This window comes from Calonectris borealis, chromosome W (genome assembly GCF_964195595.1).
Source record: "Calonectris borealis chromosome W, bCalBor7.hap1.2, whole genome shotgun sequence".
Lineage (NCBI taxonomy): Eukaryota > Metazoa > Chordata > Aves > Procellariiformes > Procellariidae > Calonectris > Calonectris borealis.
The window spans coordinates 31,955,401-31,974,432 of record NC_134351.1 but is presented as its reverse complement, the minus strand read 5'-3'; the positions used below and the strand labels follow the sequence as shown (position 1 = coordinate 31,974,432).

Sequence of the window (19,032 nt, the reverse complement as noted above, 5' to 3'; positions counted from 1 at the left end):
CTTAGCAACAACTAAAGCATCAGTGTGTTATCAACATTCTTCTCATACTAAATCCAAAACACAGCACTATACCAGCTGCTAGGAAGAAAATTAACTCTATCCCAGCCGAAACCAGGACATAAGTGATGTGTATAGCAAGAGTATATTGTTATTTGTCCAAAACTCAGGGCATATATATCAAGAAATCAAAGAAGGTAATAGCCTCTTCTTGTTGCCCAGTAGTCCTCATGGGACTGTGCTGCCCCACCCCCCCACCTTCTAAATTGTGAATGACTCTACCACATTGCTCTTCTGTGATGGCTGTGGAAATTCTACTGAGAAAACCTTTGCTTAACAAAAAATGAGAAAGCAGTAATGAAAAGTGAAAAGGCCTCTAGATGCATCAGCTGCAACATGTACACCAGGCTGGATGCCTCTTTTAGGACATTAAGGGAGGGAGGCATTGTTCTACAGAACTTGAGAATGCAAACATCGTTGCCATCAGCAACTGCAGGGACAAGGTAATTGATGCTTTTTTCTCTTATCTGAACATGGGAACATTTTTGCCTGCTGTTGCTGAATGGTTGTGGGCACTTGCCTCCACAGAGCTTGCATGGAACAGTAGTAAAAGGTACTGAAAATATAATATGGTTCTGGACATTAACAGGCAAAAATTTGGAAAGAAGGTAGGGATGCCTGTTTACTATACTGCTGTTTCTGAAAGTAGAGCCAAATATTGTTGGGAAACTAGTCTGCCTGCAGAGTTTTGTGCAGGGCCTCTTGCGTTTGCAGGGCAGCATTCTGGGCAAAGAACAGAATCTCTCCGTTCATTTTAGGTTTCAAGTAGGAGAATGTATTTTAAGGCCATATTTCTTCATATTGATCTTTGCTGTGATGATATATTATGCCCTTCAATATGTCATGCCAATAAATTTTATGATAAATTTTTTATCCTGAGAAGGCTAAAAGTAAGTAGTAGGTAAAATGTGAAGGGCTCTAGGTACATGACTGTCTCTTTAACAGAGAACACCTGTGAAAGTGTGAACACAGCTCATTTTCAGCATGTTTTCAAGAAGTGATGAAACTACATATTTGCTGTCTATCTTGAGAGACCCTAGGCCATAGAACAGCCAACATCTGGGAAGTCGTAATGTAAGGCCTAACTCTGCCATCCACAAAATGAAATTCAGCTCCAAAATGATAATGAATTTTAGAATAGAATCATAGAATCATAGAATCATTAAGGTTGGAAAAGACCTCTAAGATCATCGAGTCCAACCGTCAACCCAACACCACCATGCCCACTACACCATGTCCCTAAGCGCCTCATCTACACGTCTTTTAAATACTTCCAGGGATGGTGACTCAACCACTTCCCTGGGCAGCCTGTTCCAAGGCCTGACCACTCTTTCAGTAAAGAAATTTCTCCTAATGTCCAGTCTAAACCTCCCTTGGCGCAACTTGAGGCCATTTCCTCTCATCCTATCGCTAGTTACTTGGCAGAAGAGACCAACACCCACCTCGCTACAACCTCCCTTCCGGTAGTTGTAGAGGGCGATGAGGTCTCCCCTCAGCCTCCTCTTCTCCAGGCTAAACAGTCCCAGTTCCCTCAGCCGCTCCTCATAAGACTTGTGCTCCAGGCCCTTCACCAGCTTCGTTGCCCTTCTCGAGCATACAGGAGAGCTGTGAACTACAGGCTGTCTTCAGTCATCTGAAATTGGGGCAGGGGGGTTGACTCAGCAAGGACTGGGTAAAATCTAAAATAAGAAATTAGGAAAAACCTCATAAGGGTTTTTATATTAACCAGGTCTAGAAATCTCCTCCAACTCCATGTCAAGTAGAGCTTGATCCAGGAGACAAGTGTCCTTATAGAGTGGGAATAATAAAGAACGTTTTCTGTATATTTAAGTATCTCAACTTCTATATCTGCAATACTGATAGGCTTCAGGGGGAGTTTGTGGGTGCTCAGCTTTCAGACTTTTGCCTTGTGTGTTGAATTAAAAGCAGTGGAAGAGTTTTGTATATAGAAACATCATGTCACTTATATTAGAATAACTTAGAGCTAAAGATGCCTTAGTATAACTTACAGCTGGGACACAATAGCTCTATCTTGTGCAGCTGATGTGAAAAGCTTTGTTATTGAACAGCATCCTGACAGCAAACAAGGAAAAAGAAGAGAATTAGTTTGCCCCCAAATGGTGCAAACATCAAAATAAATGCAGTGCAAATAATAAGGAAATCTGGGAAATCTGACAATATTACGCTGGTCAAATTGGCTAGTAAGAACAGAGTTAATCTTTGGGATGCTCTTCAGTGCCCAGAATTAGTTTAGACCTATGAAGCCCTGAAATATTCATTGTTTCTGCTAAAGCTGCCTTATGGAACAATTACATAGAGTCCCTGTAGGATGTGAGAAGACTTTGTCACGGTAACCCGGGATAGTTCATTTCCCCCTATCTGCACATACCCTTGCACAGGTGCCAGATCTTGGAATTCGGACAACAGGACCTGCATTACATCAGCAAGTTTGCTAATGAGCAAAAGAAGACATTGCATATGTACGATATGTTAATCGGTGCGAGTTTTATTATCCACCCCTGCAGTGCTTTCCCTTGAGCTTCACTCCCGAGCAGGGCTCCGCTGCATCGGGTCCCCATTTTGATAGGGAGGGGGGGAAGAGAGAGGGGGGAAGGGGGGGAAGAGAGAGAGGGGGGAAGAGCGGGAGGGGGAGAGAGTGGGGGGGGGAAGATAGGGAGGGGGGGAAGGCGGGGAGAGAGGGGGGAAGAGAGAGGGGGAAGGGGGGAGAGAGGGGGGGAAGTGGGGGAGAGAGGGGGAAGAGAGATGGTGGGGGGGAAGAGAGTGGGGAAGGGAGGGGGGAGGCGGGAAAGAAAGGGGGGATGAGATTGGGGGAAGGGGGGGAAGAAAGGGGGAAGGGGGGAAGAGAGAGAGAGGGGGGAAGGGGGAAGAGAGATGGGGAGGGGGGATGAGAGTGGGCAAGGGAGGGGGAGGCAGGAAAGAGAGGGGGGAAGAGAGATGGGGGGGAAGAGAGTGGGGAAGGGTGGGGGAGGCGGGAAAGAAAGGGGGGATGAGATTGGGGAAGGGGGGGAAGAAAGGGGGAAGGGGGGGAAGAGAGAGAGAGGGGGAAGGGGGAAGAGAGATGGGGAGGGGGGATGAGAGTGGGCAAGGGAGGGGGAGGCGGGAAAGAGAGGGGGGAAGAGATTGGGGGAAGGGGGAAGAGAGAGGGGGAAGGAGGGAAAGAGGGGGAAGGGGGCAGAGAGAGGGAGGGGAGAGACGGGGACGGGGAGAGAGGGGGGAGGGGGAGAGAGGGGGAAGGGGGAAGAGAGCGGGGGAGGGAGAAGAGAGAGGGGGAAGTGGGGGGGGGAGATGGGGGTCGGCAGCGGCAGCAGGGCGGCGGGGGGGTGGATAGAGAGAGCGCGAGAGCGGGTGGCTGGCTGGCAGAGAGATTGAGGGGAGGGGGTGGAATGAGAGGGAGGGGCAGAGGGTAGGAGAGAGATGGAGGAAGATAAGGAGTGATGGAGGGGCAGAGGGTAGGAGAGAGATGGAGGAAGATAAGGAGTGATGGAGGGACAGAGAGGGAGATTGAGAGAGAGAGATGGGGAGAGATAGGGAGAGGAGAGAAACAAAGCGAGAGAAAGAGATGGAGGTGGAGAGACTGAGGAAGAGGGAGCAAGTTGGAGAGGGAGAGACAGACAGAGATGGAGAGGGAGAGACAGACAGAGATGGAGGGAGAGAGGGGACCATAGGGAGGGAGACAGAGATGGGGAGGATGTGGACACAGAGAGAGAGAGAGGGGTGGTGGCGGAGAGCGCACCGCGGGTGGGGGGGAGATGGGGTAAAAGGGGAAAGAGATGGATGGAGAGAGGGAGGTGAAGTGAGAGAGAAATGGCAGTGGAGAGTGAGAGATGTAGGGGGTGAGAGGAAGAGGGGGGAAGGGAGAGATGGAGAGAAAGAGAGAGGCACAAAGGAGATATGAAGTAAGACACAGATGGAGGAAAAGAGAGGTGAAGGGAAAGAGAGAGATGGGGTGAGAGAGGGACAGAGGAAGAGAAAGATGGAGATGGAGCAAGAGAGATGGAGCAGTGTCATGGTTTAACCCTGGCCAGCAGCTAAGCCACACACACACACAGCCACTCGCTCACTCCCCCCACAGTGGCATGGGGGAGAGAATTGGAAGGGTAAAAGTGAGACAACCTGTGGTTTGAGATAAAGACAGTTTAATAGGGAAAGCAAAATAAGGAATTCATTCCCTACTTCCCATCAGCAGGCAGGTGTTCAGCCATCTCCAGGAAAGCAGGGCTCCATCATGTGTAACGGTTGCTTGGGAAGACTAATGCCATAACTCCGAACGTTTCCCCCCCTTCCTCCCTGCAGCTTTTATTGCTGAGCATGATGTCATATGGTATGGAATATCCCTTTGGTCAGTTGGGGTCAGCTGTCCCAGCTGTGTCCCCTCCCAGCTTCTTGTGCACCCCCAGCCTACTTGCTGGCAGAGCATTGTGAGAAGCAGAAAAGGCCTTGACACTGTGTAAGCCCTTATCAGCAATAACTAAAACATTGGTGTGTTATCAACACTGTTTCCAGCACAAATCCAAAACCTAGCACCATCAAGCTACTGTGAAGAAAATTAACTCTATCCCAGGGTCAAGCCATCACAGAATGAGAGAGAGAGAGAACTGTGAACTGAAATGAGCATGAGAGACAGATGGAGTGAGAGCTAGATGGTGTCAGAGAGATATGAAGTGAAAGAGGGAGAGATGTGGAGTGAAAGAGAATGATAGTGAGTGTGAGACAGAGCTAGAGATATGCAAACTGAAAGAGTGAGAGATCTGGAGTGAGAAAGAGAGGTGCAAATGCAAAGAGAATGAGAGAGGTGGAGCAGAGACAGAGAGAGCTTGAGTGAGCTTGAGAGAGAGACAGACAGAGTGAGAGAGTGGGCGTGAAAGAGAGATGGAATGAGATAGGAATTGAATGAACAAGAGAGACAAAGTAAAGGACAGAGCGGGATGGAGTGAGAGAGAGATGTAGTGAAACAGGGAGACAGTGAGAGAGAGACAGAGGGGGAGGGAGGGGGGATGTAGTAAGAGAGAGGGGGTGGAATGAAAGAGTGAGGGATGGAGTGAAGAGAGAGACACGGAGTGAAAGATGGAGTGAAAGATATGGACTGAAACAGAGATGTGAGTGTGAGAGTAAAAGAGAGGCAAATTTGAGTGAAAGAGTGGGAGAGAGAGTTTGAAAGAGAGAAAAAGATGGATGGGGGGAGAGAGACGGAATGGAACAGAGAGATGTAGCGAAAGAGAGTGGCAGACAATGTTCTACACTGGAGGTGGAGGGGGAGAGGTGAGAGAAAGAGACAGTGCAGGGTTCTTTCTGGATCTCAATAAGAAAGGCCCAACAACACCTGGCTTAATACAATAGAATCATAGAATAGTTTGGGTTGGAAGGGACCTTTAAAGGTCATCTAGTCCAAGCCCCCTGCTGTGGGCAGGGACATCTTCAACTAGATCAGGTTGCTCAGGTCTCCCGTTTCCTTCCGGAAAGGGCCCACATTTTCCCTAGTCTTCCTTTTATCCCCGACATACCTGTAGAAGCTTTTCTTGTTGCCCTTGATGTCCCTGGCCAGATTTAATTCTCTCTCTGTAATGACTTTTCTCCCTCCTGATTATAAAATTGAAATGAGTTAGTAGTAAGTGTAGTAACTTTGAAGTCAGCTAACTTGTACAGTCATACTACAACAACAGTGTGTGTGGATGGGTAGTAGGTGGGAAAGAGTCCTCTGCTAAGGATCTCCCTCCGGCACAATGCAGTACAGAGATCCCCAACCTAACTTTAGGAGGAGCTTAGACTAACTTCTTACCCTGACAAAACATGCAAAGGAAGAAATAAATTTAACTGGCCCATGCTGCAGTCTACTCTCATGCCAATTCCAGCACCTTTATACTGCAAGGTAGACTCTCAGATATTATGCAGTATAATATATTTTCTTCAGCCTCATAGACTAAACATATTAACTTACATTATCTGTAGCAGGACTAAATCAGTGTCCTGCTTGTGTTCTTAGCTTTTAGGTAAACAAAGATCGTGATAACAGTATCTTCTCAGTAAGAGATTAACGTAATTGTACAGGAAAGTTTTTTTGAAAAGTATGGTGTGGCCAGGCTTCTGCTGCAAATAGGAGTTTTCAAATCACTATGGACTGTTCATAAGTTAAATCCTGATGAGGGACAGTTTCTATGGGATCAAGTTTATCCCTACCGTTACTCAGGTACTCTTTAGTATTTGTCAGTGCTCACCTGTAAATGCTCAGCAAAGATAATATGGAGTGTTGGTTCCTACTATTTGGTGCTGCTGACAGCAGTATGCATACCACAGTGCAAAAAACCAAACCAAGTCTTAATTGTATTGTGTTACCAACTATTTTAAAGAACAGACACAAATATGATCTTAAGACAGACATCCATGTTTAGAACCACCTTTGCAAGTACGAACTACCTTCCATCAAGACATGGTGGAAGACACACAGACAGACATAACTAACTCCCCAACCAGAAACTTTGTTTAAGAAAACATGTGTTTGTCAGAGCTTTCTCTTAATGCACTTTATTTTATTATGACTTATGCATCACTGAGTCATTTTTTTAATTGGCAATAAATTAATTTAATTTCCTCCAAGTCACATTTGTTTTGCCCATGACGCTAATTGGCGAGTGATCTCCCTGTCTTTATCTCAGCCCATGAGCTTTTCCATCTTATTTTCTCCCCTTGTTCTGTTAAGGAGAGGGAGTGAAAGAGCAGCTTGGTGGGCATCTGGCAACCAGCCAAGGTTAACCCACCACACACAAGGGCTCAAGTTAAACAGTACCTATTATGCCTAAATCCACAAACAGTTAATCACTGACAGACTTGCCAAGTGTAACTTTAATTGTTCTAAGAAAAGCATCAACCTCTGTTACCAAGTTAATCTTGGTTACTGTGGGTTTTTTACCTTTTAAGTCCAATTTAACTGTGCTGGGCTACTATAGTCAATATAGCAAGGAAACAAATGTTTGTAAGCAAGAGAGAAAAGGAGGAGATATGAAAACCTCTCCTGAAAGACAGACATTCAGAAAGTTTGTTTTACTGGTCCTTTTAAGTTATTTTTCTGCAACCCAAGGTATGTTTTAACATCAAAATATTTACACATATTCAGAGTAAAATGGGCATCAACTTAGGACAACCTGTAAACTATTAGCTGAGGTAAAGTTAATCTGAAGTTTAATAGTGATTGTTAAAAGATCGTACATTCTAACAATATGAAATGTACAGTGAAGCAGTGTATTCAAGTTGAATTAATGGGCTTTAACTTTAAACTAGTAAAATCCCCCACAAAAAGGAAATCCTTAAGGTAACTAATATATTGTCATAGAATTCTTTTAAAACAAGTCTTGCTGGCTGTACTTCTGTACAGTACCCAAACCTGACTGGGATCCTCTCTAGCCAGTTAGATGGTGTCCTCTCCATAAGATCCCCTTTATACACAGCACAGTTGTTATACCTCTGACACTAGGTGTCTGAAAGCCTATATAAAAGCAATGTTCAAAAGCATAAAGGAATACAACCTTGATTTCAATGGCTTCAAGTGCTACAGGAATATAACTAGGGTGGTGGATTTCTAGTAGACAAGGGGCCTATAACTCTACTATATACAATTTTAAAATTAAAGGACTTTTAGTTGAACAAAACAGGAGACTCGCTTGGAACTGTGGCTTACATAGCACTGTTTATCGCTAAAACTTTTACTTGCATGAGAGAAAGCTTCTTGACTGTAATCATCTCGGGGTTAAATTAACACTTGTTCTTGATGTTTTTAAAACAAAGCCTGATATTGATTAGATAAGCATTTTAAAAATAAAAATAATCTTCTCTACTGTGTATTACCTTGTTTTGTACAGTTGATCCACTTTCCATGGTAATCAAAATGGAAATATGTCTATTCTATGTTTTTAGTTCTATAAATGTGGTATGATGTAGAACTTGGCTTCTCTTTCACTTGCTGCTTCCTTTGGAGAAATACAGAAGGCTGTCCTTGAGCCACTGTCATGTAGTTCAAGATTTTGAAGAGGGGAAAGATTTTTGTGATAACTTACAAGAAAGTGGTAAGGCAGATGAATTCTCAGTGCCCTGCACTAATACCAGTTTGCCATCTTTAAAACTACATTTCCAGGATTTCCACTCCTATGGAACTGATATAGAAGCATTCAAGTGTATGAATCAAGATAAGCAAACTTGTAAAATGCTATGCAACCTCCTTAACAGAAAAATCGGAAAAAGCATGTCTTGAGGGCAGTACTAATGCTTATTCCAAGAAGCTACAAGTCATTAACAGTCAAGCGAAGTATTCCACTTCAGGGTTTCTTTATTGTTTTCCTGCTCTAGCATGCCCGTGCTGCTGCTTAGGTGAGGGAGTTAAACCAGTATTACTCTATGCTACAAATATGTTAGGAGAAAGATGAACCAATGTCCTGCATGGCCAAAAGGAAGTTACAAGCTCATCACTATGGAGGAAACTATTTTGCACTGGAAGGAAGAATTGTCCCTTTCAACACAGTCAAACCTGGAGGCCTTGCTTTTAGGTCCCAGGTAAGACTAGGCCGTATGGCTCATCAAGGAACAAATCAATTTTTTTAAACATTTTTGTCCTCTTGCAGTAGAAAGTTGCTCAACACAAGAGCCTACCTCGGTTCTTTCAGATCCAGAAGAGGACAGGAGCAAGAACTTTCTTCTGAGAAAGGTAGGTTTGGGGGCTCCTCCTGTTTGGTACTTCTGCCTATATAAACCATTGCAGAAAAGCAGCTAGTAGAATCCCAGCAGCAGCACTGCAGTCAAATCTAGAGTGATGGTCATACAACAGCTTACTGAGCAATGGAGCATATGAGCAATCCCTCCTTTGTAATGGCAAAGTTGCAACAGGATTGAAATAAAGTTGCAGAGTAGTTAAAATACATTGCTAGTGTCTTCTGTTCCTGTGTTGCTCAAGACTATTCTAGTGTTAGCTATACAGATTCTCCAGCACCATGAAGAATTAAGATAAAGGAATGAACTGCAACCAGAAATAACTGACTCCATTTCCTCCTGTCTTCAAGGATGTCTCTATTCAAGACAGAAATACCTCCTAGACAATTGACTTCAGGAGGAGAAGAGAGGAGAAAAAAAAAAACACCAAAAAAACAAAAAACCCACAACATACCACCACACACACCCACACACACCAAAAACACACACAGAGGAACAAAAAACCCCCAGCAACACTGAATTCAGTGCAATAGGAGCTAAATGAAACAGTCTAGTTGTCATCTGGCCTTAATTTCTATAAAGATTGTTTTAGTTTTGAGGACTTCCCAAGAAAACCCAAATCTTTCTACTTGCAAAATGAGCAAGTTTGATGTAATTTAGGCATGGAAATTAACACTTTTTCCAAGTGGCTTTGTTCAAAGCAGAATTTCAGTAACTCAGATGTGCCTATCAGGCATAAGGCGCTATTACTTTTTTTTATTCAGTCAAGAGTGTTATTAAATCCTTAAAACACTATTTTCAGTCAGTCTTCATTCATAACAGTGATTTATGATTAAATTTGTAATAAAAATCAAATAAGGTACAACATTTTTCAACAACACAGTTGATTAAGATCACTTTCACCCATAGAACATTATACAAACCACTTTGAAACAGCAGTTGTCATTCAGGTTGTATAAAGGCAGCAGACTAGAGAGATTTCATGTAACTACTTTTATCCCAGAGATCCCTTTCAGTCCGAGTACAGCACTAGATATTCCATCCCACAGCTGGTATCTGATGTACAGATTATGCTTCAGGTACCCTACCAATAATCTCTTCTTTCAAACAAGCTTCACAACTGGAAAATATTTGTGAGGGGAGAAGTCAAATTCTGGAGGAACCTAGAAGGTTTAAAACATTACACTGAAGTACTACTGAATTTAATACCTGAATTGAGGGATACCCTACAGATGGGAGAAATGCTTTTAAATAGCAAGAAATTGAAAAAATAAAATAATCCCAACTCTTTAAATCATATCCAAAAAATATTCCAACCCAGTTCTGGATCTGCCCGTCATTCTCCATTAGTGATTGGCACAGAGTTTGAGAGCACCAGTGTGTCTCTTATTTCAGGGTGCTCCTTCCTTCTTCTGTGCCTACCCTCCATTAAGCTTGAAGCATGCAATGCCCTTTCCTCCCCCGACCCACGTGGCACCTCCTGATCCTCCAAGCCAGCATTCTCCCTGTTGTGTTGACACAAGCTGCTGATACACTCCTACCAAGTACTTCTCTCCTTCCCGCTCTTGAAGACTACCCATGTTTGTACACGTCATCCCACACAAGCTTCCCAGTTAATTTTTTTTTTCCAAGACACTTAAAGAAGGAAAGCTTTCCTTATTTAAATAACTGCAACAGACTATTTCCAATTTTTTTAATTCTACATTTAAAAAAGCAAAATAGGGAAAAAATTAATTATGCCACTTCCTCAGTTCTTATAAGAGCTGGAATAATTATGGCCTGAATCTATTAATTCAGCTATAAGATTTGTGATAACACTGTACATAATACTACATTTTACATTCAATTCAATTGTAATTTTCTTACCTTAGAGTCTTTTTTGTGACCTCCTACCAGCAGTTTCATGACCACAATATTGGGTTTAGCAACTTTTAGAATTTGACTGACCTAAACAGGAAACAGCAGTCCTCTCAGTTTATTTTGACAGAGGCGAAGGCATTTTGGATTCACTTTTAAGTATATCAGTTGGATTAGTGAAGTTTAATGAAGGAGACATGTATTTCAGTAGTTGCTTTTTTATTCAACAGACCATAGAAACCACTGCTTTCCATGGATATGTTCAAAGACTGATAAAATATGGCAGGTTCTGGGGCACTTGTTCAATTAAGGTTTAGACAGACTCTAAGCATCTACCCCCAGTACTGATGCAAACCCTATGAGAAGGGGCAACTCAAGTACAAAAAGATGGCCTTTTGCTTGGAAGTGCTCTGAGCACACTCAAACTACCCCTAATTACACCGTTAGCCTAAACCAATGTATTGGATGTATGTGGCAAGGTTTTTGTAGTGGGGGTTTCCAAGGGTAGCCTCTGAGAAGAGGTCAGGGGCTGCCTTGTGCCTGACAGAGCCGGTTTCAGCCAGCTCCAAAACAGACCCACCACAGGCCAAAGCTCAGCCAATCAGCAAAGCTGGTGGTGCCTCTGTGATAACATATTTAAGAAAGGGCAAAAATGTGAGGGGGGGAAAGTGTGAGAAACAACCCTGCAAACAACAAGGTCAGAGAAGGAGGGGAAGGAGGTGCTCCAGGTGCCAGAGGAGATATTCTCCTGCAGCCCCTGGAAGAGACCACAGTGGAGCAGGTGGATATTCCCTGAAGGAACTGAAGCCTGTGGAGAGCCTATGCTGGAGCAGGTTCTCCTGACAGGAGCTACAGCCTGTAAAGAATCCAACCTGGAGCAGGAGAAAAGCATGAGGAGGAAGGAGTGACAGAGAGGAACTGTTATGAACTGAATGTGACTCCTCCATTCCTCCTGTGCTGCTGGGGGAAAGGGGAGAGGAGTCAGGAATGGAGGAGTGAAGTTGAGCTGGGGGGGGAGGGGAAGAGGGGGACAGTGTGAGGGGAAGGTGTTTTAGTGTTTCTCTTTGTTTCTCACCATCCAATTCTATTTTAACTGGCAATAAATTAAATTCATTTCCCCAAGTTGAGTCTGTTTTACCCGTGACAGTAATTGTTAAGTGATCTCCCTGTCTTTATCTCAACCCACAAGCTTTTTCCATCTTATTTTCTCCACCTATCCTGTTGAGGAGGGGGAGTGAGAGAGCAACTGAGTGGGCATCTGGCAGCCAGCCAAGGTCAACCACCTAGCGCTTGCCTAAGTACTACTAGGTTCCAGAGAACAGGCAGGGATTCCTTAATTCTCAGGAGGACCTAATCCTATAACTGTTGTTAACCTGCTCAGATGCGACAGAATCAGTGTCCTCCTCTTTGCTCCAAAAAAAAGTCAGAGATGCTTTGTTTTTAGGCTAAGGACAAAGAAGGAGAAATTCCTACCCATGTTTACAGCCTAGTGCACAGAAAATTGCTCCAGAAAACAAGGCCAAATTCAAATGCTCTTTTCAGCCTGGTGACATTAAAACCTATTTTTCCCGTCTCTCAGGAGAACGTGTGAATTACCAGGTTACAGGTAAGTAGGACAGGCATATGTCACCTTGTCCTGCTTTCGACTGGGATAGAGTTAAATTTCTTCCTAGTGCTGTGTTTTGGATTTAGTATGAGGAGAATGTTGATAACACACTGATGATTTCAGTTGTTGCTAAGTACCCTGCTAGTCAAGGACATTCAGCTTAAGAAAAAAAACCAAAACAAAAAACACCAAGCATTGGGAGGGAGCATAGCCAGGTGTCGTGGTTTAACCCCAGCCAGCAAAAATAAACGCCACGCAGCCGCTCGATCACCCCCCTCCGGTGGGATGGGGGAGAGAATTGGGAGGGCACAAGTAGGAAAGCTCCCGGGTTGAGATAAAAACAGTTTAATAATTGAAATAAAACTAAGTAGAACAGTAATAATAACACTGAGAACAACAACAATAACAGAATACACAAAGCAGGCAGTGCGCAACACAACCGCTCACCGACCGCCGACCGCGTGTCACGAACGGGGGGCAAGCCCCCCCCCCAAATGGTTTTTATACTGAGCATGATGTCACATGGTATAGAATACCCCATTGGCCAGCTGGGTCCACCACCCCGGCTGTGCTCCCCCCTCCCGGTGCAAGCATCACCCAGCAACAGCCAAAGCATCAATGGGCCATCAACGCTCCTTTCACACCGAACCCAAAACACAGCACACCCCCTAAGCTACTGGGAAGAAAGTTAACCCTGTCCCAGCTGGAACCAGGACAATACCCACCCCTTATTCTATACCATCTACATCATGCCCAGGTCTCACATTTTCCCATACATTCCAATTAGTCACCGCTACTTTTCCCTGCCTTTTGATATATACACACACAGAGATATCATTCCCTTAGTCCATGGGCCATCCCTCTAAAACGTCCGTTGAGTTCATTTAGTCCATGACTTCGGGTTCCACCTGTCATAACAGTCTTGCAGGGCAGGAGAGATGGTGTGTGGTGTTGGGCTCTTGCATGCGGAGGCCAGTTCTGGGCGCTCGTCCGGTTCTATCATTGTTGCACCTTGCTCAGTTTCATCGGAGTTCATCCTACATTAATCTGGGTGATTCTTGCTGTAATACTGTTAATATGGCATATGGTAACCATAGAAGTGATGACATACAGTACTATGTAATAACTAACATTGTACAATTCAGTTCATTGGCTATTTTCATCCAAAATTAAATCCCCTTGAGGTACACACCGGACCTGCCCATCCTTTCTCATCACCCACCAAGTGCACCCAGGTCCCTGAGCAAAAGCAATCCCACGGATGGGTTTTCCCTTGCCAGAGGCAGGAGCAACCCAGACTGTCTTCCCCAGCATATTTCTCATATGCACGACAGGGACTTTATCCCCCTCTACAGTATGTAAGGGTTTGGATTGGGCAGGGCCAGCTCGAGTGACAGATCCCCTAGTGTTGACTAACCAGGTGGCCTTTGCGAAATGTGTGTCCCAATGCTTGAATGTCCCACCACCCATTGCCCTCAGTGTTGTCTTTAACAGCCCGTTGTATCGTTCAATTTTTCCGGAGGCTGGTGCATGGTAGGGGATGTGATAGACCCACTCAATGCCGTGCTCTTTGGCCCAGGTGTCTATGAGGGTGTTTCGGAAGTGAGTCCCGTTGTCTGACTCAATTCTTTCTGGGGTGCCATGTCACCATAGGACTTGCTTTTCAAGGCCCAGGATGGTGTTCCGGGCAGTGGCATGGGGCACAGGATATGTTTCCAGCCATCCTGTGGTTACTTCTACCATGGTGAGCACATAGCGCTTGCCCTGTCGGGTTTGTGGGAGCGTGATATAATCAATCTGCCAAGCCTCCCCATATTTCTACTTCAACCATCGTCCTCCATACCAAAGAGGCTTTACTCGCTTGGCTTGCTTGATTGCAGCGCATGTTTCACATTCGTGGATAACCTGTGCAATAGTGTCCATGGTTAAGTCCACCCCTCGATCACGAGCCCATCTATATGTTGCATCTCTCCCTTGGTGGCCTGAAGTGTCATGGGCCCACCGAGCTATAAATAATTCACCTTTATGTTGCCAGTCCAGATCTACCTGAGCTACTTCAATCTTAGCAGCCTGATCCACCTGCTGGTTGTTTTGGTGCTCTTCACTAGCCCGACTCTTGGGTACATGAGCATCTATGTGACGTACTTTTACAGCCAGGTTCTCTACCCAGGCAGCAATATCTTGCCACAACGCGGCAGCCCAGATGGGTTTACCTCTGCGCTGCCAGTTGTTCTGCTTCCACTGCTGCAACCACCCCCACAGGGCATTTGCCACCATCCATGAGTCAGTACAGAGATAAAGGACTGGCCATTTTTCTCGTTCAGCAATGTCCAAGGCCAGCTGGATGGCTTTCACCTCTGCAAACTGGCTCGATTCACCTTCTCCTTCAGCAGTTTCTGCAACTTGGCGTATAGGATTCCATACCGCAGCCTTCCATCTCTGATGTTTTCCCACAAGGCAACAGGACCCATCAGTGAACAGGGCATATTGCTTCTCGTTTTCTGGTAGTTTGTTATATGGTGGGGCCTCTTCAGCACGCGTCACCTCCTCCTCTGGGGATATTCCAAAATCTTTGCCTTCTGGCCAGTTCGTGATCACCTCCAAGATTCCTGGGCAACTGGGGTTTCCTATTCGGGCCCGTTGTGTGATCAGCGCGACCCACTTACTCCACGTAGCATCAGTTGCATGATGTGTAGAGGGGACCCTCCCTTTGAACATCCAGCCCAGCACCGGCAGTCGGGGTGCCAGGAGGAGCTGTGCTTCAGTACCAACCACTTCCGAAGCAGCTCGAACCCCTTCATATGCTGCCAATATCTCCTTCTCAGTTGGAGTGTAGCGGGCCTCCGATCCTCTGTATCCCCGACTCCAGAACCCTAAGGGTCGACCTCGAGTCTCCCCTGGTGCTTTCTGCCAGAGGCTCCAGGTAGGACCATTCTCCCCGGCTGCGGTGTAGAGCACATTCTTCACATCTTGTCCTGCCCGGACTGGCCCAAGGGCTACTGCCTGAACTATCTCCTGTTTAATTTGTTCAAAGGCTTGTCGTTGCTCAGGGCCCCATTTGAAGTCGTTCTTCTTCCTGGTCATGTGATAGAAAGGACTTACGATCTGACTGTAATTTGGAATATGCATTCTCCAAAAGCCCACAACGCCTAAGAAAGCTTGCGTTTCCTTTTTGTTAGTTGGTGGGGACATGGCTGTTATTTTGTTGATCACATCCGTTGGGATCTGACGACGTCCATCTTGCCATTTGATTCCTAAAAACTGGATCTCCTGTGCAGGTCCCTTGACCGTAGTTTGTTTTATGGCAAAACCGGCCTTCAGAAGGATTTGGACTATTCTCTCCCCTTTCTCAAAAACTTCTTCTGCTGTGTTGCCCCACACGATGATGTCATCAATGTATTGCAGGTGTTCTGGAGCCTCACCCTGTTCCAGTGCGGTGTGGATCAGTCCATGGCAAATGGTAGGGCTGTGTTTCCACCCCTGGGGCAGTCGGTTCCAGGTGTACTGGATGCGCCTCCAAGTGAAAGCAAACTGTGGCCTGCACTCTGCTGCCAAAGGGATTGGGAAAAACACATTAGCGATATCATTTGTGGCGTACCACTTGGCTGCCTTTGATTCCAGTTCGTATTAGAGTTCTAGCATGTCCGGCACGGCAGCACTCAAGAGCGGTGTGACTTCGTTTAGGCCACGATAGTCTACTGTTAGTCTCCACTCTCCATTGGACTTTCGCACTGGCCATATGGGACTGTTGAAGGATGAGCGAGTCTTACTCATCACTCCTTGGCTCTCCAGTCGACAAATCAGCTCATGGATGGGGATCAGGGAGTCTCGGTTGGTGCGGTATTGCCGCCGGTGCACTGTTGTGGTAGCAATTGGTACCTGTTGTTCTTCGACCTTCAACAACCCCACAACAGAAGGATCCTCTGAGAGACCAGGCAAGGTGGACAGCTGTTTAATTCCCTCCGTCTCCAGGGCAGCTATACCAAAAGCTCACCGGTACCCTTTTGGGTCCTTGAAATACCCTCTCCTGAGGTAGTCTATGCCAAGGATGCACGGAGCCTCTGGGCCAGTCACAATGGGGTGCTTCTGCCACTCATTCCCGGTTAGGCTCACTTCGGCCTCCAATACAGTTAACTCTTGGGATCCCCCTGTCACTCCAGAAATACAGATGGGTTCTGCCCCTTTATAGCCCCAGGGTACACTGTGCACCAGTGTCTACGAGAGCCTTATACTCCTGTGGGTCTGATGTGCCAGGCCATCGAATCCACACAGTCCAGTAAACCCGGTTGTCCCTTTCCTCCACCTGGCTGGAGGCAGGGCCCCTCTAATCCTGGTCATCATATTCGCTATCCACTTCTTGTAAGTATGAGTCAGAAGTCCCTTTGTTAAGGTCGGAAGTGGAATCAGCCCTTCTACTCTGTCTGGGGAACTCACTGGAGACTGGAGCAGCAGTTTTCCTGGAAGAACCCACTTTTGTGGTTGTTTTTCCTTGCAACTCACGTACCCCTGCCTCTAGGGTCGAGGTAGGTTTTCCATCCCACTTCCTCATGTCCTCTCCGTGGTCACACAGGTAAAACCACAGGGTGCCCCGGGGTGTGTACCCACGATGTCTCCTCTCTTGAGCAGAGGGACGCTTGCTCCTAATGGCTGAGACACTGGCCCGTGCAGGTGGGGAGCAGGACATATCCTCTTTGAGTTGCTGGACCTCCTGAGACAGTTTCTCCACAGCAGAGACACAGGCCCGTAGGGAGGAAGAGAGACTTTCTTCATATTGCCGGAGTTGGCCAGCCAGTTCATCCACTGTTTGTTCCTCTCCATCTCTCCAGGTCATTATTGCCAATGAGTTTGCATGTGACGCTGGTGCGCTCCGTACAAACTTCCGCCACATGGGTCGGGTGCACTTGACTTCATCTGGGTCTTTGGATAACTGCTCGTTGTTCAGGTCATCATAAATCACTTCCAGCACGGCTAATTCCCTCAGGTACTGGATACCTCTCTCCATGGTGGTCCACTTGCCTGGGTGGCATATAACATCTTCCTTGAAGGGATACCTTTCCTTCACGCCTGACAGGAGTCGTCTCCAGAGGCTGAGGACTTGTGCCCCTTGTCCAATTGCTTTGTCAATGCCCCCTTCCCTAGAAAGGGATCCCAGCTGCTTGGCTTCCCTACCCTCTAATTCCAGGCTACTGGCCCCGTTATCCCAGCATCGGAGCAGCCAGGTGACAACGTGCTCACCTGGACGACGGCTGAAGTCTTTCCGCATATCTCGCAGCTCACCCAGAGATAGGGATCGGGTGGTCACCATCTCATTTACGGGTTCTGCCTCCTCCTCCTCCTGTTCTCGTGATGGCCCTGGTTCATCTTCATCCCTTACTAGACGAGCTGATTTTCTTGTGCATTTTCTTTTTTGTATAGGGGCGACTCATACCGGCATGGGTTGGTTCTCTGTCGCAGGGGGCGGAGTAGCTGCCGTGCCTGCCCTGGGGGGTGAGGGAGCCCCTGTGCTTGCCGTGGTGGGTGGGGTAGCCACAGGGCCTGTTGCTTTGTCATCAGCTGCAGAGACGTTTCCTTCCCCTTGGGGGTTCTGAGTGGTGTTAAACAGGGCTCGGTAGGCGTGGGCCAGGCCCCAGCACATTGTAGTGATTTGCGTCTCCCTAGAATGGCCAGGGTGACAGCATACTTCTTCCAAATATTCTACTAATTTTTCAGGGTTCTGCACTTGTTCAGGGGTAAAGTTCCAGAACACTGGGGGTGCCCATCGTCCTAGGCATTTGCCCATGCTATCCCACTCGCCCTGCCACTCATAACTATCCAGCCTTGGGGCAGATCTCTGGATGACATTCTTAAATTGCTTACTAACCTTGGATAAAACCGCAACAATATTCCCAAGGAGTACCAATAGATGTATCTTAACTACCCAGGGATGTTCAAGGTACTGGCAAGTTATTTTAACAAAGGAGATGACATCATAGAGGAAGGTAGCGAGGGTGCCATTCTCTATTTCCTCCATAAAAAATCTCTCGGAGGAAAAGGTATAATTGCTAATGGTCTCCATGAGGTGGTACCCGAAATGCAGAAACGGCTTCATTACGAATCCCAAATACCAAATAACCCCCAATGCCAGCGTTTTAGTAACAAATCTCCCAGGCAAAACATCATTAATCACGGCAGAGCACAACAGACTACAAAACCCAACTCCAATTTTTAACAGGTACAGTAAAAACAAGAGCATGGTGCAGAACAAATTAATATGTTACCAGATATAAATTCCTTAATATGCTCTAAATAATCTGTCGTTATCTCAACCCTTCGTGCCCCACGTTGGGCGCCAAAAAGGACTGTCGTGGTTTAACCCCAGCCAGCAAAAATAAACGCCATGCAGCCGCTCGATCACCCCCCCACTCCGGTGGGATGGGGGAGAGAATCGGGAGGGCACAAGTAGGAAAGCTCCCGGGTTGAGATAAAAACAGTTTAATAATTGAAATAAAACTAAGTAGAGCAGTAGTAATAACAATGAGAACAACAACAATAACAGGATACACAAAGCAGGCAGTGCGCAACACAACCGCTCGCCGACCGCCGACCGCGTGTCACGAACGGGGGGCGAGCCCCCACACACAGCTGGTTTTTATACTGAGCATGATGTCACATGGTATAGAATACCCAATGGCCAGCTGGGTCCACCACCCCGGCTGTGCTCCCCCCTCCCGGTGCAAGCATCACCCAGCAACAGCCAAAGCATCAATGGGCCATCAACGCTCCTTTCACACCGAACCCAAAACACAGCACACCCCCTAAGC

General features: G+C 46.3%; 1 protein-coding gene across 1 annotated transcript in view; it reads right to left on the bottom strand.

Annotated features, from left to right (window-relative positions):
• Nucleotides 1-9,872: 9,872 nt before the first annotated feature.
• Nucleotides 9,873-19,032, bottom strand: part of LOC142074953 (N-alpha-acetyltransferase 35, NatC auxiliary subunit-like) — a 42,397-nt gene continuing 33,237 nt past the window's right edge. The window contains exons 13-14 of the mRNA XM_075135964.1: nucleotides 10,636-10,716; nucleotides 9,873-9,932 (exon numbers count right to left, since the gene is read on the bottom strand). Coding sequence (XP_074992065.1) covers nucleotides 9,873-9,932; nucleotides 10,636-10,716 — 141 coding nt within the window. The remainder of the gene's footprint in view (nucleotides 9,933-10,635; nucleotides 10,717-19,032) is intronic.